The 22,843-nt window shown below is 38.6% G+C and overlaps 1 protein-coding gene across 8 annotated transcripts in view; it reads right to left on the bottom strand.

The window, feature by feature from the left end:
• The window catches only part of LOC109038534 (popeye domain-containing protein 1), an 89,199-nt gene that overhangs the window by 65,874 nt on the left and 482 nt on the right, over positions 1-22,843 (bottom strand). For 6 of the 8 annotated variants that reach the window (XR_002009601.2, XR_011899189.1, XR_011899190.1 and 3 more), the window contains exons 2-3: positions 11,207-11,757; positions 10,177-10,334 (exon numbers count right to left, since the gene is read on the bottom strand). Coding sequence is in view for 4 of the 8 variants with exons in the window: in XM_019053614.2 (XP_018909159.1) it covers positions 10,177-10,334; positions 11,207-11,623 (575 nt within the window). In the remaining 4 variants the exon portion in view is untranslated. The remainder of the gene's footprint in view (positions 1-10,176; positions 10,335-11,206; positions 11,758-22,843) is intronic. The other 2 variants (XM_019053615.2, XM_072296358.1) reach the window with 2 other exon arrangements.

The raw sequence follows: 22,843 nt of genomic DNA, 5'->3' as shown, positions 1-22,843 counted from the left end.
CATTAACCATAATGGCGAAGAAATAAAGGTATTCCTAACTTTTGGAGATACAAAACCAATAAACACGACTGAAAAACAATCATCGAGAACTGGAGCAAACATCAATACTAGAATTGCCAATATTCAATCTGAAACAGTCAGAACGCGGGAATTGGAGATTTCGTCTAAAAATCCTTCTCATAGTAGTACTTCTCAAACCATCCCGCCTCAGAAAAAATCTCCTCAAACTCATCCAGTTGATGAACCCCAATCTGATGCTCCTCAAACAGAGGTTTCCTCCTCAAACGTCTCGCATTCCAATAATACTGATCTCCCCTCCACGGGTGTTCTCCACAAAGATTTACAACAGAATGCTTCTCACATTGTTCAGAACCCCAGAGATTCAACCGAAGATTTATCTTCGGATAGAATTTAAAATATTCAAGAAGAGGAAACAAATTTAATTATGGATACTACTGGTGAGATTTCGCCAACTGCAGATGTTCCCAAGAAGAGAAAATCTAGCTCATCCCCAGAATCTGTCGAATCGCGAAAAAAATTTAACTCTAAAAAACAAAATAAGAAACAATTGACCACTCAACAGGAAATAGAGTCATTCTCTGAATCTTCTGATGAAGAACCTTTTACCTCACACTGCACCTTGCAACATGCCATCTCGGAAGCTGTTGAGAAGCATAACTTTGAGATCGAATCGGAGGTGCTTTTACTCCTGCTGGAAGAAATAAAAGAGAAGAGAAAGCCTGTTCCCATGATTAGCAAATATACAGATGATTTCCAGGGATTCATAAAAGTTCTTTCAAGCTCAATCACTTATTCCCTTCCTCCAGAAATTAAAGGAAGATTATCTCGTCTTAATACCACATTACATGCTGCATCAGATAAAAGGTCAACAAAATTTTTGTAAAGTTCCATGCCAACATTACTCCAGTGGAATTTAAACAGCGCTATCCAGAAGCGCGCTGAATTACGAAAGCTTATAAGAGACCATGATCCATTCGCTATCACTTTACAAGAAACCCAGCTTACTCAAAAACACATGTACAATATTAAAGGCTACCAAATACACAGGAAAGATTTTCTTGAAGGAAACAGGGCTTGTAATGGTGTTGCGATTTTAGTAAAAGACTGTTATCAGCACAAGCTGCTTCCTCTGAACACCAATCTCCAAGCAGTTGCAATTCAGGTTACTCTCAATGTGCTGATGACAATTTGCTCTATTTATATTCCGCCTAATGCAAAAATAACCATGCAAGACATAGAAAACATCCATAACCAACTCCCTGCTCCATACATACTTTGCGGAGACTTCAATGCCCACAATTATCTGTGGGGCTCAAACCATTCGAGTTTTACAGGAAAAATTATTGAATCTTTTATAGATAACAGCAACACATTTTTACTTAATGATGGCTCGCCCACCCACCTCTCCACTGCCACAGGCTCTTTCTCTGCCATTGATCTCTCTCTCTGCTCTCTTAATGTTGCCCCCACAATAACATGGAGGGTTCATGATGATTTATGTTCATCAGATCATTTTCCCATTTTCATAAAAATAGGTCCTGAGACACCTAGAACCAAGAAGAAAAAATGGGTGGTAAATAAAGCTGATTGGGAATTGTTCAAAAATTCGATTAATGTAAACCCTGAGAATAATCAAAGCCCTCAAGATATGCTCTCTCATTTCTCTGATCAAATGCTACACGCTCCTGCCGTCTCCATTCCTCAAACTTCCACAGAAATTTCAAAATTTCCCGTTCCCTGGTGGAACGATCAGTGTAGAGACTCAATTAGAGAGAGGCAAAAACTCCTTCGAACCTATAAAAAACATCCTACAATTGAAAATTTAATTCAATATAAAAAAGCTAAAGCAATAGCTCGCCGAACAGTTCAATCTAGCAGAGCCTCAAGGTGGAAAACTTTTGTCCAGTCTATAAATTCACATACAACTTGTGATCAAGTGTGGTCTCAAATTAAAAAACTCACTGGATCACCTGACCAGACCCATATTCCATCTCTAGAATCTAAAACGGGAGAATTACTGACGGACCCACAGCAAATAGCTGAGGAACTTGCCGAACATTTTAGCTCAGTAAGTAGCGATATTCACTATTCTTAAAAATTCTACCAACATAAAATTGAGGCAGAGCAGGAAAAATTAGATTTTTCTTCTGACAATCAAGAACCTTACAATCAGAAATTTTCTTTAAAGGAACTAAATAAAGCTATCTGTGCTTTGAAGAGCTCAGCGCCTGGACCAGATGAGATACATAATCTTATGATAAAAAATCTCCCTTCCTATTGCAAAGAATATCTTTTAAAAATCTTCAATCTCTTCTGGAGCTCAAACCAGTTCCCAACAGAATGGCTCGAATCAACTATTATTCCGACTGCAAAACCTGGAAAAGATAAGACCAAACCTTCCAGTTATAGGCCAATTTCGCTTACCTCCACCCTTTGTAAACTCTATGAATCTATGATTAATAAGAGGCTCATCTACACTCTTAATCAAAAATCTGCTTGGAATAACATCCAGTCTGGAGCTCGGAAAAATCGGTCTACTTACGATCACCTCATTAAAATTCAAAGTACTATTCAGGAAGGTTTTCTTAAAAGATTAGATATATACGCCATTTTCTTTGACATAGAGAAAGCGTATGATACCACTTGGCGATACAACATCCTCAAAAATCTACATAAATGGGGTTTCCGAGGCCACCTTCCTTTTATGATCACAAACTTCTTGAAACGTAGACTTTTTAGAGTAAGAATAGGAAATATCTATTCTGAAATTCACGAATTATTGAATGGAATTCCTCAGGGAAGTGTTTTGAGTTGCACGCTTTTTGCCATTGCAATTGACTCAATCTTAGAATGCATTCCAAAGTCAGTCGAAACATCTCTATTCATGGACGATTTCTGTATTTACTTCAATGTTAAAAACCCTAGAATATCCACAAAACTCTTCCGAATCTGTGTACAAAAACTTCAAGATTGGGCAGACATAACAGGTTTCAGCTTTTCACCTCAGAAGACAGTTGGAATGATCTTTAGCAGGAAGAAAAAGCTACCAAAACCCCCGAAAATTTTTCTGTCTGGTAATCAAATCCTTTTCAAGACAACAGTTACGTACTTGGGACTAATTTTTGATCAAAAAATGACTTGGGCTGACCACATTTCAAATCTTGTGGCCAAATGTAAACGAAGAATGAACATATTAAAGTACCTTTCAAATACAACCTGGGGAAGCGATAGAATCACTCTTCTCACCTTATATAGAAGCCTTATCAGATCAACCATAGATTATGGATGTTTCATCTACCAGAGTGCAGCGGATTTTCATTTGAGAAAATTAGACTCTATTCACACTTCATCACTTCGCATAGTTCTGGGGGCATTTAGAACAAGCCCCTCTCTGTCCATTTGCGCAGAAGCAGGGGAACCACCGCTCTATTGGAGACGCCAAAGACTACTTGCAGGCTATATCGCCAAGGTTATGAGTCTCCCTAATCATCCCACTTATTCTTCTCTTTTTTCCAAACAATTAGAGGATACGGCCACTGTTAAAACCATTTCAAAATGTGTCACTACAATGCTTGATGATTTTAAGTCAAAACATAACATCAAACAGTTGCTAACAACTAGATGTGAAATTCCTCCTTTTCCACCCTGGTTTCAGACTACGATCAATATAGATACTTCTTTAAGCTCAGTCAAGAAAAATGATATTAGTGTTCAACAGCAACAAACTCGTTTTTCCAACTTCCTAGAAAAGTATGATGGTTATAGGCGGCTGTACACGGATGGATCAAAGACAGAAAATGGTGCTGGCTGTGCTTTTGTTGAACTTGAAGAAAATATGTCCTTTTTACAAATTCTCTCTCCTTTGTCTTCTGTTCTTACAACAGAACTCTATGCAATTCTGGAAGCCGTTAAGTACACTAAAACGATAACTTTCTCGCAGCCTCAAAACTTTTTGCTAATGTCCGACTCCCTCTCTGGTCTTACAGCCATAGAAAATCAAGGAGATAACCCTCTTCTCTTTGACATTTCTGCTCAACTTCAAAATTCACCACATAACATCATTATGGCTTGGATCCCGGGACATTCGGGAATCATCGGTAATGAAACAGCGGATATTATTGCCAAATCTTGTTGTAATCCAAATAGTCCCCCTCTACACACACATTTCCTTCCTCCACAAGATTTGAAAAAAGCGCTCCAGTCTCACATCAATGATTCCTGGGAATACTACTGGATGAACAATGACAAAAACTTACTTCAAAGAAGACCTAAGCCATATGATAACACCTCCTTCAACAAACACCGCACCTGCGAAGTCCAAATTGCGAGACTGCGAATCGGCCATACCTTTTTCTCTCATTCTCATTTAATCTCTTAATCTCCAGTTCCTTTATGCTCTCTTTGTCAACACTCCCCCCTTACAATCGACCATATTTTACTTTCTTGCCCTAAAACCTATGCCACACGTATCAAAATTCAAAGTTCCCTCCCTCTTAACATCCACCCTTTGTGTTCAGATAGTCCAATGGTAGTAACAGAAATTTTAAAACTCTTCAAGAAACTAAATTTAAAAATTTAAAATTGCCTAGTCCCCGACGTAAATAGCCTAGATGCTGATCGTCGTTAAATAAAATTAACTAACTAACTATATATATATATTTCACGGTTGTAATAATTAATAATTAAACAAAAATCACGAGTACTTTTCAACCTTTTTACAACCTTACCCAAAGAGCAATTCCTAGAGGGTATTAGGCTCAACAATTTTTAAGTTTGGAGAAGATTGCTACAAAAAGATTAACGGACTAGCGATGGGTGGACCGGTGAGTGCCAGTGCTGCCAACTTGGTTATGGAATATTCTGAAGAAAAAATGTTTGAAATTTTTCCGTATAAAATGTTATTTTATAAGCGCTTTGCGGATGACATAATTCTATGTTGTCATAAGGACGATCTCAATAGTATTTACAATTTCTTCAACATGTTTCGAGTAACATTAAATTCTCAATTGAATAGAAGCCAATAATTCCATAAATTTCCTGGATGTCCTTGTTATAAAACAAGGGAATAAATTTATTACATCGTGGTTTACAAAACCTACTTTCTCGGGCAGATATCTGAATTTTTTGTCTGCACAACCACTTTCTCAAAAAATTAATGTAATTAAAAATTTAGGAAGACGCATATGCCTGCTTTCTCATCCTATGCTTCGCAAGGACAAAATAAGGGAAGCTAAAAAATTGTTATTTGAAAATTGTTATCCCAGGCACCTTGTCAACTCTATATTTGAGAATACAGTGAAATTTTGCTAAAATGGCTTTCCCCCTCCAAAATTTTTCGAAAAAACCGAAATTGTTGTATGTCCGTGCGTGTCCTCCTGTTCAGAAAAGATTCGATCCGTGTCACAACCGCATGGCTATTCACTGGTTACTTCTAATGAATCAAATTTACAAAATTTCCTGTCTTGTTTGAAGTCAAAAATTCCAACCAAAAAGCTGTCAGGAATAGTGTATGAGATACCGTGTAGAGATTGTCAGGGCGTATATATAGGGCAGTCATCCCAATATTTGCATAAAAGACTGGATGGGCATAGGTTTAACCAACATGAGGTGACTGCTCTGAAGCAACACATGAGAGAAAAGGGGCATTCCTTTGACTTCATTAACACCAGGGTGTTGAAGAGAGAGAAGAATGAACAACTTAGGTTGAATTTAGAGGGGTTGTGTATTTTAAATAACCAAAATGCCATAAATTCTGGGACTGAGTTTGCTCACTTTGAGGAATATTTTTCTAATCGTTGAAAACTTTCATTATGTATGAGTACTGCCTCTCAGTGGCGGGGGCTTATTGTTATTGTTTGTGTTGATGTTTGTCATGTCTCCTGTTATCGTTAAACTGGTCTCTTGCTGTGACTAGACCGGGTTTCCGTGTTTTTCCTCGTTCAGTTATGAACAACTCGTCTGCCCTGAGGATGGAGAGAATTTGTCTCCGAAACGTCGGTTTGTAAAATGTAGTGTGAAGATTGCAAAATGTAATAAAAAGGTTGAAAAGTACTCGTGATTTATTTATATTTATATATATATATACTCATCGTGGTTTTTTCGATATTTGCTTTGTTATATTTCCCTCAATTTCAAAGTTATGCGGGTAAAACTTTTCTGCCGTGATAGCGAAGAGAGCTGTAAATGCAAAAATGAAGTTTTGAGAAAACGGGCTCAGAAGCTTCTGACAAGAACATTTTATTGAAAGAAGCTTCCGTTCTTTGTCAAATTGCCACTAATCGTCCGGAAGACTCCTAGAAATCGTATGGATGATTAAAAATCGACTGATTTTTTTTCCATTACATAAAAAGGGTATTTTTCATTTTCATGCTAGGTTATTGTTAGGCAAGACAGCCGTAAGTGCTATCTTCTGCATGCTTTCGTGGTTGCCCTTTGGACGCACAACAAACACATTTTCAGGTTAGAAATTGGCAGAAGAGGGCGGCACTTTACTGGAAAGCACTGTTCTCATTGGCTCTCATGCATCTACGGCTGTCTTGAAAAAAAACTGCGTCATTTTTTGTGCACTTACGGCTTTTACATACTTCTCGTTTTCATTAAATTAGGATGAATTTTGCTGTTTTAGCTGTCTCAGTAATTTCATCTTAAAGAGTTTAGACGAATTTTGAAGAAAACTCGATTTCGAAAATTTTGCACTTACGGCTCTCTTCGCTATCACGGCAGTTTTGGAGATGTGAAAAAGAGTGATACGACAATCATTTTGCGGAAAAAAAACCGAGATCGCAGTTTTAGATTGAAAATGGGGGGGGGGGGCGAGAAGTGGGGGGAAGGAGGTTCAATTTTGTCGTCGCGATAACTCGCGCAAATTATGAGGTTTTCCCCCAAAATTTTTATAGGAGGTAGATCTTACTAAGTACTAGGCTGATATTGAATTTGAGCAAAATCGGCCGCGCCGTTTAAAAATGGCGAGCTTTGAAAGTGTTAGACGGGGGGTGGGGGGATTAGTTTCTCTCAATTGCATACTGACACATATACGGAACTGAATTCTGATAATGTTCATTTTTCTTCTCTTTTCTTTCAGCCAGTCAATAGACGTTGTCATTTTCATGAACCCTCTACTCTTTCAGTTATTCAACAAATATGCATATTTCAAAAAATACCTAGATCAATATATTACAGAAATAAAAAAAGAGATGTATATATTGTAGCTTCGTTTTTATTGAGTCATCCTAGAAGATTATTATGGGTACTTACCACAAGATATGAAAAATTGAATGCGCGGTTAAAAAAAACAAAAAAAAAAAAATGTAATAATATCATTTTTCATTATTTCGTTTTGTTCCTCGAAGTTTGGAGTGAAGTTTGAAACATTTGTATTGAAAAATATTAAAATAAGAGGAAATTTATTTTTCATGCAAGTTCTGATTCCTTGAAGAACCTCTGAGAAGGACCAATGTCTCTTGTAGGTATTTCTTCTTTCTCAACCCACAACCGATTTTTATTTGTATGGAGCTCATGGAAGAGTTCTAGGTATGTTGAAGACATTTTGCAAGAAACGGGACTTGTGAAATATACAATGCGCAAAACACACACCTTAAACTTCATCGTACAATATAACACTGATCAAATTAGCTCCATAGACTAACAGGAGGTTAATGTCTCGTCCAAAAATATCAACAAATCAGCCAAAATCAGTAATCAGTAGAAAAATTGCCGAGATTGAAGGATATCGTGTGATGCATACGATTTTATTGATGACATTAGAGCAAGATCGGATTCCCAGCAGGCACGACTTCCTATCATTCAAATGGACCGTTTTCGCAGATTAGCGGATAGTAGCGGCTAATTATTACATAATATCATTCCTGATAGTGTACAAGAAGCAACCCAACAAAGGATTTTGTGGACACTTGTGGACATTTTTTTATCGAGCTATCTTGACATTTTTTTGGGCGTTTTTTGAAAGCAAGTTTTGGAGGTGGTTTTGGCCCTCCTAAAAATATGCCAATGCACATTTATGATATACCAAAATGTTCCTTAAAGGGAGGAGAATAAGCATGTTCAATTGAAATTTTGATTTATCTACTGCAGAACTCATGCAAAAGTGAAATAAAACCTTGAGAATCAGACCAGAAGAAATCAGAAATTTGATACCACATGCAATGTCAACTTTAGGCAACCCACATGTCAAAGCGGGAGGGTTCAAGGACCCTAGAACCATGGTTACATTCATTTTGGAAGCTTAACTACTAGAAAACCGAGAAAAAGTATTCCGACTTTTTTTTTCGTCGCCCATGACCGACCTCTACCATTGACTCGATCCACCGTGGGGCGGCTAGAGAGGAGCAGGGCCGCACAGTGGGTCACGGACTGAAAATTGGTGGCCAAGACGGCAATTTAATCGCACAGTGGGTCACAGAATGAAAATTGGTGGCAAAAACGGCAATGTTGTCGCATAGTGGGTCACGGACTGAAAATTTGTAGACAAGAAGGCGATGTTGTCGCACAGTGAGTCACGGAGATTGACCCATCGTCGTTCAAGCTTGTCACATCGTTCAAGGAAGGAGCTTGATGCAAAAACGGCTTTTTTCGCCCCCCCTCTGGAAGTTCTTCAGACTTTGTCTATTGATTACTCATACTTGAGCGCTTCTTTTCCCAAATTTTCAGACCCCCAAAAAATTTTGGGGGGGAGCTAGGGGGGGTGGAAGTCAAAACCTGTGAACCTCGATATCTCTTGAACAAAGAAAGATATCGAGGTCCGGTTTGGACGAAAAATCGTCTAAAATTGCATACTTTAAGATTCTAAAGGTCGAAATCCCGACATCACATTTTTAAGTCAACATATGTGCTTATTTCCAGTTTTTAGGTCTAGAAAATTTCTTTTAAACGAAAAATTTACAAAGATCTCAATTTTTTATTTGAATCAAAACCAGTTTTTTAAATTGTTCGTCTTTTTTCGCATCCAACGAGTGGTCCATCAAGCTGGGGAACCAAACGGTTCCGGAGTTATGATCGATTGAAGTTCCCGCTCAACGCGCGCCGACCGATTTTCGCGCGCCAAAAAGTCGGATTTGACTGTTATTAGATCAGATTGAATGTTCAAACTGAGCAAAATGCTTTATTAGGGACTCTTGAGGGTCACTGAATTCTTGTTTTTAAAATTGCAGCTTCAGACAGGACCACTGAGCGGCCGGTCGGCGCTCAGTGGGCCTCTAAAATAGCGCTGCGGAGCTGTAATTTTAAAAACGTAATTATTTGGAAGTATCTGTAATTTCTGAACTCAGCTACCTTCAAGAGTCCCTAATAAAGCATTTTGCTCTGTTTGAACATTCAATCTGATCTAATAACAGTCAAATCCGACTTTTTGGCGCGCGAAAATCGGTCGGCGCGCGTTGAGCGGGAACTTCAATCGATCATAACTCCGGAACCGTTTGGTTCCCCAGCTTGATGGACCACTCGTTGGATGCGGAAAAAGACGAACAATTTAAAAAACTGGTTTTAATTCAAATAAAAAATTGAGATCTTTGTAAATTTTTCGTTTAAAAGAAATTTTCTAGACCTAAAAACTGGAAAAAAGCACATATGTTAACTTAAAAATGTGATGTCGGGATTTCGACCTTTAGAATCTTAAAGTATGCAATTTTAGACGATTTTTCGTCCAAACCGGACCTCGATATCTTTCTTTGTTCAAGAGATATCGAGGTTCACAGGTTTTGACTTCCACCCCCCCTAGCTCCCCCCCCAAAATTTTTTGGGGGTCTGAAAATTTGGGAAAAGAAGCGCTCAAGTATGAGTAATCAATAGACAAAGTCTGAAGAACTTCCAGAGGGGAGGGCGAAAAAAGCCGTTTTTGCATCAAGCTCTTTTTTCATATCTGACATTACATGAGGGATTTTAATTGCAATCCTCTGGCGGCATGAAGTCCTTTGAATAATCAATTCTTCCAACAGTGTAAACACAAATATAACCTCAAAAGATTGATCCCCCCTCCCTTCGGAAAATACACTCTTCTCGCGGTGGACACGCGGGTTGCTTAAAAAGACAGAACAACTGAGGCCGGACACTTAGACTAAAACACGCGTGCTTGCGCGCATCTTCTAAATTTGGTCTCTGAACAAAACAAGTTAATATTCTGAATTTGTGTTGTCTCCTTACTTGCCAGAGAGCACCAGTGAGAGACTGTCAACTTTTGTGACTTTTTCTTGAGCATAAACTTCCTGATACTTGAGCTGTCGGATCATTTTCATGCAATCTAGAACTTTCTTAAATTGATGTCGGCTAACTTTGAGGGGTCGAAAGAGAGCTTGGTAAACCTATGGATACACAATAAAACATAGAAGATATTATTTAGCAAAAAGGTATGAAAGACAAACAGAAATAATTTATTTTTTCTCTTTCTTTCCATCAAAACAGCAGATTGTATGTTTCCATGGGTTAGCCTCCATTCCGATTCACATATTCAGAGGACTAAAAAAATACCAGCTTCAGCTTTAATTGGCATTAATTGCTATTTTACTTCTCAATACTTGCAATATAAAAGAGTAAGAAAAGTCCAAGATAAGCTATATTCAACTTGAAGATTATTTCTTTAGAAAAAGACAAGTTAAAAATCTGAATTATTACAATACACACACATCGGCGGTAAAACTCCTAAGCCACGTATCTCGTTTGCGGTGTTTAAAAATCTCTGCTCCCATTTTACTTTTTTGAGAGAAGGTCAAATTAAAATCATTCCTTGAAGTTTTCACAGAATTTTCTCAACACAGAGAAAAAAAATTACAGAAGTTTAAACAAAGTGACATCGAGTAGTTTTCCATTTAAAACATCAAGTGTAGGTAGTGGGAAGTTTGCAAAGTCGCAATCTGAGATACATAGTTTTAGGAAGTTTCACTGTCGATATTATAATAACCCCTTAACTGATAATCTATCTGAAAATTGATCCAGTTTCCTGTTTATTGATTCTATACCCGTTAGGGTCTTTTGTGACCTCATTAGCAGATCACACTCAGTAAGTGAACCAAGCTTCACATCCTGCAAAATCCTACACAGCATTACTTAAAACGCTGTCATGGATATGATGCAAAGCATGGCACAAGAGGGCGATCCTCGTGCCATCTGCAGTTGCTGCTTCACAACTCCGGGGATAAGACAAAGAAAAATTGAATTAATTACTTTAATTTCTCACCTCTTCAATTTCTTTAGAGAATTTAATTGGTCTTAAATGATACAGGAGTACGCAAACATGGATAAAGTTGATGGCAACAAAGTTTGCATTCCAGATGAAAGCGTCGAATGAGCACAGAATAGCCCAGCCCCACCAGGCAAAAAATGCGCAGCCAATCAGTAAAGTGCACCTAAGGTATAATATTCCATACATTCCATTTGGAGCTAGGTATGATAAAAAGAAAAACGTATTCGCTAACTGGAAAAACATATGATTAACTGGCCCCCACTGAGAGCAAACAGATATATTGAAAACTGATTCGAAGGACCAGGGCACAATAGACCCATTGTAAAATGAAATATTATTTGAGAGGTCATCCATCAGTTCTAAAGTAATGTTAACTTCATTCGCATTTTTAGTATCATCCACAATGCCCATTTCCTCTGATCAGTTTCTGAATGGTTGGAGTGTACTGGCACTTCCCCTGGTTAGAGTGATTTGAATTATCTGAGGAAGTAGGATATTTATCTGGAGACTCATCACCATCATTACTTCATACTGGAATCAAAACCCTGAAAGAAGTAAGTTAAGGTTCGTATCAGCAGAGTTTCATAAGTAGGTAGTTTTTGAGATACATTTTCACAAGTATGATATGATCCTGCCTTTGTTCTTTTTTTTCTCTCTCTTTTTTTTTGTGTGGGAAGAGATCATGTCCTATAAGGGCTTTCTATTGCCCCTCATTTTTGTTTCTGTTGATCATCTACCGCCTAGCTACGGATTTTCTCGGTAAACTTGTAATTGAAACCAATCAAAATCCAAACGTTTACATCATGTTGTTAACGGGGGGTACCGTTTAGGTCTAAATAGTTAACGTCTAATCCATCGTTCACGTCTAAACTAATAGCGTCTAAAACTGTTTTCATCTAAATCGTTTTGATCTAACGCAGTAGCGTCTAAATATTTAACGTCTAATGTTTCTACTCTCGAGGAAACGAAATTTTTAGGTCTAAAAAAATATCAAGCAATTTATCCTGCCAATCTGATGGAATTTTTCCGTCTAATGTGTTTAGGTCTAAAAGATTTACGTCTAAATATTTTACGTCTAATTAGTTTAGGTCTAAATAGTTAACGTCTAATTTGATTGGGTCTACATGTTTACGTGTAACAGAGGGCGGGTGGAGAGAGAGCGGCGGCCATTGTGATGACGAAGGAGAGTACCTCGTGTGGCGCGTTATTTGAATGGACAATATTTGATGGCAAGCCCTCCGCTGCTAGTTTCTGCTATAGTTTCCCGTCATCGGTATTCACATCTATTATTTGAATTTGACATCTCCAGATTCAGCCGCCTTTCGGTTGCGGTACTTCTAACGGCCCGTTGTACGAGCTGACCGGCCATGATGATGGCTCAATCTAGCCTCTCATTTTCAATTAAATTTGAGAACTTTCAATGTTGCTTCCAGAATTCGTATCATAACATCTGTTGCTATCTGTTGCATATCTGTTGCTATCTAGCCGCGCTCCTGTTGTGCTTTTTTCGGATAAGGCAACTCGAGGAACAAATAAATTTGGTGAATATTCTGGAGAGAAATATTACGGATTTACAACACTCATAGGTACCTCTCCTCTAATATAAAACTTCACTTCGCTCAGGGCACCTTTCATGTGCCATTGGGTTTAACTCTGTCAGTCATAGTTTATACTTCTTTCAGAAAGAGGAAATATGCGTTTCGTAAATAGTCACTGAAGAGACTATAGTGGGATTTTTTAAGGCATTGTTATTATTTGACTAATCGACATAACCTGGCAGTCTCTTGGGTCCCATTTTCTTCTCATTGATATCACAGCCTCAGTGTAATTTTTTAAAGTCAATGATGCAAAAGCGATGGCCTTATTATATATCGGTGAAACTACCAGACCATGTAGGTACCTAGGTATCTCGTTTGCAGTGTTTAAAAATCTCCGCTTCCATTTTATTTTTTTCAAGGAGAACAAATCAGTACCTTCAATTTTTTCTTGAAATTTCCCTAGAGTTTACTTCGCAAAGAGAAGAAAAAAACATATGTTTCAAACGTTTTCAAGAATTGATGTTGAGTAGTTTTCCATTTGAAGATTAAAGTACGACAGGCGAAGTCTACAACATCGCAAACCAAGACGTGGTCTGGTAGTTTCACCGTCGATGTGCCACTTAAAACTTGATTCAAGACTGAAGACCATGATTTACCACAGGAGGGCTTTTTAAATCGTAATTATTTGCAGTTGGATTTGTTTCGTTTTGAAATGAAGGTAAATATATTTTCGTTGAAAAGGAGCTTGCAGAGTTATCGTTAGGTAAGTATTAATAAAATTCCCAAATGGTTAGGTATTCCAATCGCTCTGTTTACTGGAGTGTAATAATGCACTGCAACAGAAATACAGCTCTTGTTGGAAGGTATCTTTCCTAATATCAGGGACTGTATAAATTTCTTTTAAAACACTTGTAAATTTCAATTAAAAAACTTAATAAAAACTGTTAAAATGTAGAATTTTTGAGATTTTTTTTCAAAATTTACAAGAGGTCAAATTTAAGTGCAAGAATCTTTTGTTTGAAGGTATCTCTTTCCTAGTAACAGGGACTGTATAAACTCTCTTAAATAACTTGTAAATTTCAATTAAAAATCTTAATAAAACTGTTAAAATGTACAATTTTTTAAATATTTTTTTTTTTTTTTTTTTTTTTTTTTTTTTTTTTGCAAAATTTACAAGAGGTCAAATTTAAGTGCAAGAATGGTGTGAAAAAACTCTGAAAAATAAACCACTGGTTTTCCACCACCTTTAGTGTGAAATCCTGACCGGACAAGGATGGGCCCGGCCCGGAGATGGAAAATGAAATTTCAGAAGGCTTGAATTAATTTCACGTGATTTGATTTTTGTTATTATTTTTTGGAATCGTGAATTAGACTTTCGGAAGTCCGAAAAGCGTTTCAGATATCCTTCCTACTGACGCGGCAGTATACGGTACTCTAATGAGGTACTACGCACGAAGGGGGGGGGGGGCACTAGCTCCAACCCCCAAGTAACATTTTTCAACGGAAAAATCGCGATTTCTTGCGATTTTGTCGGCGATAAAATCGCGAAGATCATCAACATCTGAGCGATTATCCTCGATCTTGTTGCAATAAAATCGCGATTCTATCACCCGGCAATTTATCGCGATATTACCTATTGCAACAAAAATCGCGATACGTGGCGATTTAATCTCGATTTTATCGACGAAAATTGATCACGATTTTATTGAACAAAAAATTGCAATGTGTAGCGATTTAATCGCCATACCTATATCGCAATTTTTTCCTCTAGTCCAAACGAAAACATTTGCAACGCGTGTATTATTTCCTAGGCTTGGGGGAAAAAAAAGTCAAAAATAGAGTCACTATTGCCAGGCGTTTCATGGCCTCCTGAAAGCATCCCCAAAAGCTTCAAAAAATTTTATGAAAATTCACGCGAATGACTTTCATGAAATTTTACGTAAAATAATTTCACGAGATTTTCCATCACTGGATGAGCCAGTTTTGGATTTCGTCGTGTCACTCTGGTCGAAATTTTCCGTACTTTCTGATTCAAATGGAATGATTACAAAAGTTTGGCGTTACCCCGGACTTTAGCGGTGAAGACTCCCCTCTACCTCATCAAGGGAGCCCGTGGTCAAGGCGTGGTGAAAAGCATCTTATCATTTCTAACTTCAAGAATTATTAGGTACCTTTCCCCCAATCATAAAAAATGAGGAACGGAGACAGTTTTTTGCAGCTCGCCTGAAAAATCGGTTTTTCTGAGGTACATGCTACGAGTTTCACCATCGATATACTTTTCGACGTTAAAACTCCCAAACCCACGTATCTCGTTCGCGAGGTATAAAAATCTCTGCTCTAATTTTATTTTTATGTAGGTGAACGAATCAACACCATTCATTGAAGTTTCCACAGAATTTTCTTCGCGCAGAGAAGAAAAATCATGGCAGTTTTAAAAAATTAACCGTTAAATGGCTTTTCATTGAAAAAATAAAACACGACAAGAAGTCTGCAACGTCGCAAACCGAGACACGTGGTTTGGGAGTTTCACCGTCTTTTTACTTAGCGAGGGGGGGGGGGGGGCAGAACCCCTAACACGGGGTTGGGAGTTTCCAGACTTGCTGGGATTCCAACACTGCACCCAGGCCCTGTGAGGGCCACCCTGAAGCTCGAAAGTTTCGCATTGTATGATGAATTGTCAGAAAAAGTGGCATCGCTTTGCTGATTGAGATTATACTCAGGGCCTGCCCAGTCGTTCTGGGGAGCGGCCTCTGTGAAAGAGAAGTCCCCTTATCAATATTTGTGGCGCCAGCAGCTAGGTGCTGGACACCCGAAACCGCATTCTAAAACAGCTTGGTCGGAACTTGTGAGCTGCAAGCTTCATCTCATCAAATTAAGTCTTGTGATCATGTCCAGGGCGCAGAAATGTAACTCATAGGCTCGAAAAATTTTCAAGATAGCGATATATTTTACTCACCGTATCTCTCTCTCTTTCTCTTCCTATGTCCGCTCATCAGGATCGAACTAGCCAGGGGTTTCGGAATGCTGGCACCCCGGGCCATGGACCAAATGCCCGGGCCCTCGGCGTTGTATTTTCTGAAAATACACTATTGCATTCTATCATGATCAAAGGGCCTAAATCCAAAATTCAACAATTTTGGCAAGCGACATATCAATTCGTAAGGAAAATGCAGGTTATGGTACTTCGGGCGGATATTTCGTCGGTTTTGGCGTATCTTGAAGCGTAAGGTCACAAACGGCCCAATGATGATGTGAGGCTACGGGCCGGCGCGCCGCGCCGCGGCCGGCCGCTGAGCGCGCGCGCAGGGCAGGGTTGCGCATTGCCGCATTGCACCGGCGCGGCGTAGAGGAGCGTACGGTGGGGTGGGAGGGGGATATCCGGTGGAAAAACATCCACATTTTCTATCCATAATGAAAATGCATTTTACTTTTTCAATATAGATGAGGAAATATGAGCCATACAGGGAAGTGATGAAAAGAGTGACAAATAGTTTGTATACGATTAGGAGCGTAAGTGGGGAAACTTTGCCTTAACTACAGAACAGCCATGAAAATCTCCGGGAAATAAATTTCTGCTATTGTCAACGTGCCCGTTGATAATCAAAACAGAAAATTCTCACCCACCGTAGGTACCGAAAACCACTGGTATTTGACTAATTAAAAAGATATGTGCGATGTTGTCGAATAGGAAGCCCTTTACGCGATCAAATGCGGTTAGTGTAAATGTAATTGGAAAAGTTGATGAAAATTTTGATGAAGGAAAATTTGCCCTAAATTCGTGTTATTCGACATTGCTTTATCTATCTTTATATGCTATATGCTCTCCTCTGCTGCAAGAATAATATCCTTCACGGTGGTTATGATGCATTCTCGTTCAGGTTTTCGCTGAAGAATTAAAAATGCTTTATCCTCTTCATTTTCCATGAGATCTTAATAATCGATTCTTTACCATAGGTTTAAATGGCATAACAATCGATACATCGCAATTCACGCCACGCTACTGCTCCACTCATAAAAATTTAAACATTTTTGAAAACATGGACACTATGTATCACAGGGATTCTAAATTTTTCATTCCATATTGGAATTACCAGATCAGAGGTTTTCCACGCACTGCCATTGACATTCATGTGCAAACACTTGGAGCACTTCCCGCATTTAGGGCAATTTTCTTTCATTAAATTTTTCATAAACTTTTCCAATTACATTTACACTAACCGCATTTGATCGCGTAAAGGGCTCACCTAACCATTATTGATGTCGCTTGCCAAAATTTTTGAATTTTCGATTTAGGCCCTTTAGGCCCTTTGAGGCACGAGTTAAATTTCTTTTAAAATTTTACCTTTGAGGGGGTTAATTTAGAGACTACATAGAAAATACTTGATTTCCGCGAAACTCAAAAATAAGGTACACCCTACCCGTGCCTTATCTTCCCAGGACGGGCCTGCCTCTCGTATTCTGCTCAATAACAAGGCATCCGCTGGTAGATTTTTTTTTCCAATTATAATTTTTGGATTTTTCTGGATTTGATGTCCCCTCAGAATATAAAGGTATATGGCAGCAGTATTGCACCATCCTGTTACTTCCATATTTATCAGGCAGAGATGCAAAATTTCATGGAACTTCCTAAATTGAAATTTTATGAAATTTTTAAAAAAAAAAAAAACTTCTGGAATGGACTCTCCATCCCAAGAAATGGACAGTTCCCTATTGACTTCTCGGATAAGTGTCGCAAGTTCCAGACACAGCCTCTGGAAAATCTTTAACATTTCATCTCTCAGCAGAATGAAATGTCAATTTGCATCCCTGGTTCCTGAGTATGTGTTAGAGACGTATATTCAATGCTTTTATTTCCCTCTTGGTTTATGTTAAAATCGTCAAATCGATTCAAAACGGATGGCTGTCTTCTGGGCAACCGAGATAAAACCAAGAGTATATAGTTTTTCATGGATAGATCTTGGAATGGGTAGCGGTCAGCGATGAATTGGACACGAAGAATAATCGCGTTTACAAGCCGCGCATAAACGCAGCTTTTCGTGAAACTTTTCGAAGGAAAATTTCATTAAATTTTTAAAACTTTGGCAATGGACTCTGTATGGCATGAAACGCATAAAAACAATATAGCCTTATAATTTTGAAAAAGAAGACGTGACATTTCGAAGTTTCCTATGACGAATTTTACGGATAGTTTTCACGCGTTGTATACACAGTCATGCATTGGATAGCATGCCTTTGGGAAAGTATGCTGCCAGCGGTCCCATGAGGAGGATGTCATGGGGTTGAGAAAAGGGAGGATCCCCTCTTCTGAAATTTTAAAATTTCAAAGAGTCTCTAATCCTAATGTAAATTTAAACTTGCAAGGCTTTTAAAACTGCAGCCGTGGTATGAGCGGGTGCCCTTTTGTGTATGGGGAGCTTTTCCCCCAAAATTGGTATACAACGACCCGCTGGCTGGGAGAGACTGCGATGCATGTGGTATCTTAATTTTTCTCGGTTCAAAATGTAAGAGTTGCAGGAGATAACGCTCATATTTGAATTTATTGTGGGTAACATTCTTATAAAATTAGCCTGATCCTTCCAGACCAGTTCTCCGGGGAGCGCCGTAAAATTTTCGGAAAAGAGCAGACGTTCCTAGCATCGAATTTTAGGCAGTTTTACCTTAAGATTTTTGAAACATATACTGTGCATTTTTCTTAATGTATAATAGTCTTTGTATAACAAACAAACAACGTGTAGGTATTAATAATGACTTCCAACAGCACGGCGCGGCGCCTCGTAGACTCGACTCCTACGTGAATTTGAACCACGCGCTTCAAGATCCGGAAAGGAGAGCAGCCGGAAATCTTGCGAGTTGTTGCCATGTAGCTCGCCTCGAGGACTTTAGTTATCCAATTATCGGAACGACGCGACGTGCATCAGAGCTGTGCCGAGTTTGCTATGGAGTAGGTGCTTGAGGCAGCGTTGGGAAGAGGGTTCCGGATTCCGGAACAACGAATCAACTGCAAGAACGCGTTTCTTGTTTTTTCCGCTCCCATTTTTTATTTTTTATTTTCATTTTTCATTTTTATTTAGTAGGTATCAAAGGGAAACAAGTAAACGATATCGCTTGAATTTTACTCTCTACTTGGTCGATTTGTATGATTTTTGCGGCTATGACGGATGATGGTTCCGAGAAAAGATCACCGCGGTGATCAGGAAAATATAGGGTTGTAAATGTTCATGCTTAACCTAGCTGTTGATAAATTAATTTAACTAATTAATTTTTTTTGTCTTTACCGTGGACCATACAAAAAATGCTAAATCCAAGGGAGACGCAACTTTTGATGGGGTTGTTCTTTGAATTTTTCATCAATATTAAGTCATACAGTGAGTTCTGACAGTAAAAAAAAGGTTATGAACAACTTGTTAAAACTTTCTTTCCCTAGAATTAAGTTCTCGTTTAGGGTCTACAGTAAGGACAAGAAGTCTTAAAAAAATAAAAAGTCATTTGAACCAACCCTCCCCCCCTTTTATTTACTTAGATCATGAACTTTAGACTCAGCAGAACAAAAAATTTCCCTAGGCTGCGCTAAAAAATTTCATGGTGAATTTGCAGAATTTACTGAACTTTGTTTTCCATTTTGAACCAAAATGACCAATTAGGAAAGCTAAAGCTGGGATCGTTCTTTTCGTTTTAAACAGCCCTAGTTTTGTGGCAAACAACCACGGACATATGTTACATTTCCGCAATTTAAGACGTTTACTTAGAAGGTCGTCATTTTGATGAAAGTTTAAACCTTTTCACCTACGACTTGAAATAACATTTTTCTTCTCTTTTTTTTAAAGGAGGTAGCCCTAGAGGTTCGGATTTGAAAAAGTTGCCTCTTCCGTGCTTCTTCCGTGCTTAGGGGAGTTCCTCTTTGGAACTCCCCTAAAAAGTTTTGAGGGAAGAGGCAAGTTGGTGGTTTAGACGTAGGAACTTCCCCAATAAATTACAAATTTTCATAAACACCCCAAATAAAAAAAATGGCAAGGAGGCGGAAACCGTGATGTTTCTATGTGCTAATGCTAGGTTGACAAGGCATGGAGATCGATTTCCTCGCAGGAGAAGCATCAAAATTAAAATAATGCTTTCTTTTCCGTAATACAGTGCGTTTAATCGCATCATTTCCAGGAAAGTTTCAGACTGTTTTGACTTGAACGCAACTTTCATGTGATGTACGGACTGCCATGAGGCTTGCATATATTCCGTGGAAAATCGCACATCGACGGTGGAACTACCAGAGCACGTATCTTGGTTTGCGACGTTAAAGACTCCCTGGTAGTCTCACCGTCGACATATCTTTACGCCCCCTCCCCCTCCCACATGTAATGGTGCGAATACCCTCGTCTCTGCACAAGGCCGAGTCAGATTTTCCAAGGCCGCACCAGGAAACCTTGGTGAAAGTCCGAATCCGAGGCAGGAACGCTCCACCAGCGATGCTTTTCCTTTAAAAAGTATCGTAGGTCGCTTATAGTTTGCCTTCATTGCCATAGGATAGGCAATCAACTTGGAGAAGAGGAGTCGGTCCAAAAAAAAAAAAAAACACTCATAGTTAGCCTTCAATTTTGCCGGATAGGCAAAAACCCTGGTTAAAGGAGCCGGTTAACGAGTTTTACCCAGAGAAGGTGCTCATGCATGCTGCCGAATTGGGGGAATATCGCGCTTTATGGCACGAATATAGCACATAGTTAGTGGTTGAGCGAACATTATTAGTTTTTTTTCATGGTTTGATCAGAGGAGTAGATGAAATCAGTGTCGAGTTAACAGGTTAACGAGTCTGGCTCTGGAATGCTGGTAATCCTTTCCCTGTTCGTAATATCGCACATTTAAACTTCGCCTTCAACTTTATTAGACAACAGACCTAGAATCGATGAGTCTAACACTCTGACAAAGAAAACTGCTGATGATTAGAGATGGAAAGTGGCATTTCATGAAATGTCAAAAGGCTGGAATAAATTTCACATAATTTTAAATGTATGTGTTTTTGGGAATTAATAATTAATCCTTTAGAAGTCCGGAAATCGTTTCAGCTGCGGTCTTCCTGTTGATCCGGCAGTATTATGCTGCCCTTATGAGGTGCTATAGGTAGCCCCAACCTAACCCCCCCTCCCACCCAACCAAACGAAAGAATTTGAATGCGTGAATGTTTTAAGCTTGGATTGAAATATTTTAAATTCGAGAATCACTGTTTCCTGGCCTCCTGAATGCATCCCTACAATTTTAAACAAATTTCATAAAATTTCGTGCGTAAAATTTCACGCGAACAAAGTTCATGGAATTTTGCAGATGATGCACCATTTGGAAGAACCGAGAACTTATTATAGTTGACGTTCATAATGAATAATAAATATTACAATAACACTCGGATAGTTTGCCTTCAATTTTATAGGACAGGCAAAAATGTGGAAAACAAGAGTTATGATGTCTCAGTCCTTACTTTGTAGTTTGCCGGTACCTAAGGAAAGCTTCAAAACAAATTAATTGAATAGGTAGAAAAAGAGAGAAGGAAAAATAAATAAATGACATTAAAATAATCAGTTTCCATGTTGAGCGAGCACAGGAAACTAAATAAACAGTCAGAAAATTATTGGGGAAGCACCACGTAATAAATTCAAACGCCGCGCCAAGGCTAGAGGATTCTCTTACGTCATCCAGATGACCGGCAACGAAAACGGCTGCCTGGGTTTTTTCTCCGCCGATTAGATTTATACGTAAACAAATTAGACTTAAACGTTTTAGACGTAAACCATTTAGACCCAAACTAATTAGACCTGAAAAATTAATTAGACGTAAACTAATTAGACGTAAGATTTAATGCGACATTCCCAACAATTATTAGATGTTAAATAATTAGACGACCCTTTTTTAGACGCAAAACAATTAGACCTGGTGGTCGTTAGACGTCTAACAATTAGACGCTAACACTTTAGACGTAAACCTTTTAGACTTGAAAAGGTTAGACTGTAAATTTTTAGACGTTAACTATTTAGACCCAAACGGTACCCCCCGTTGTTAACCTGTCAGAAATACAGATAAATCAAAAATTAGTAAACCCCACGATAGATGTGGCGTCCGGTACCCGCAATGGCATAAACCTTGCAAAGGTGATTAGCAGCAGATTTATTTAGAAGTAAAAACAATGTCTTAAATGGGTAGGTAGATGTAAAACTATTAGGCTTATTGTCCTGCATTTGTGGTGATGATGATATTACACATGAAGGTTCAGTTCCTTTCATACATTCTATTAATGTCATAGTCTGTCATCTCCCGAAGAAGCTAATCATGTAGAGCTCTTAACGGATAAGTTGGCAGTTGATAACATTCCTTTGGCAAGCATCTGTGCTGCTGACTTCTAATACCTAGCCATGGAGGATAAACTGAGAACGACAACGATGCTGTGCTGCCATTGTGTGCAGATACCAAACACCAACACCTACCTCTAAGGCCTTGTCTCGACGGGACGTTTTCATGGGATTTTTCCCAAGTTCAAATCACAGGAATGAAACTTCTAGGATTTTTCCCAATTACTATCTCAACGTAATGGGGCTCAAACGGTCCTGCGACAAGTTTGCGCGGGAAGATACATGGGTAAAAATTGCGTGTTTAACTGGGATTAAAGTAATATTTGAACACGTTTAACAGTTGGACACATTATTTTAACTAAACAAACACGAACAGTGGAGTAACCAACAAAATACTGTATAATTCGCTTTCACTTCTTCTTTCAATTGGCTCTAAGGGTGCAAGGACTATACTTGGTTCTAGGAAACAATAATGATTCACTCCAAATTTTTCCTGACTTCATAAATAGAATTATTCCCTGGGACAAATCCCATGAAACAGCTTGTGGTTACGAGGCCTAAGGGGATATTCCAAAATTAGTTTACTGAGTGTGACAGTCAGCAGTAAACAACTTCCAAATTCTCTGACGCAAGCTTGAGCAAACCGATGTAACGGCAGTTTTCATCCTTCCATCACATACCTTCATGAAGGGAAAATAGCGACCAAACCGACAACTTACAATGCAGCCAAATACTTGCAAAAAGGTGATAGTTATAGTGCTGGAGAACAT

The sequence above is a fragment of the Bemisia tabaci genome, chromosome 2, assembly GCF_918797505.1.
Source record: "Bemisia tabaci chromosome 2, PGI_BMITA_v3".
In the NCBI taxonomy this organism is placed as follows: Eukaryota; Metazoa; Arthropoda; class Insecta; order Hemiptera; family Aleyrodidae; genus Bemisia; species Bemisia tabaci.
The sequence above is the reverse complement of the archived record's forward strand: the minus strand, read 5'-3'. Positions and strand labels throughout refer to the sequence as shown.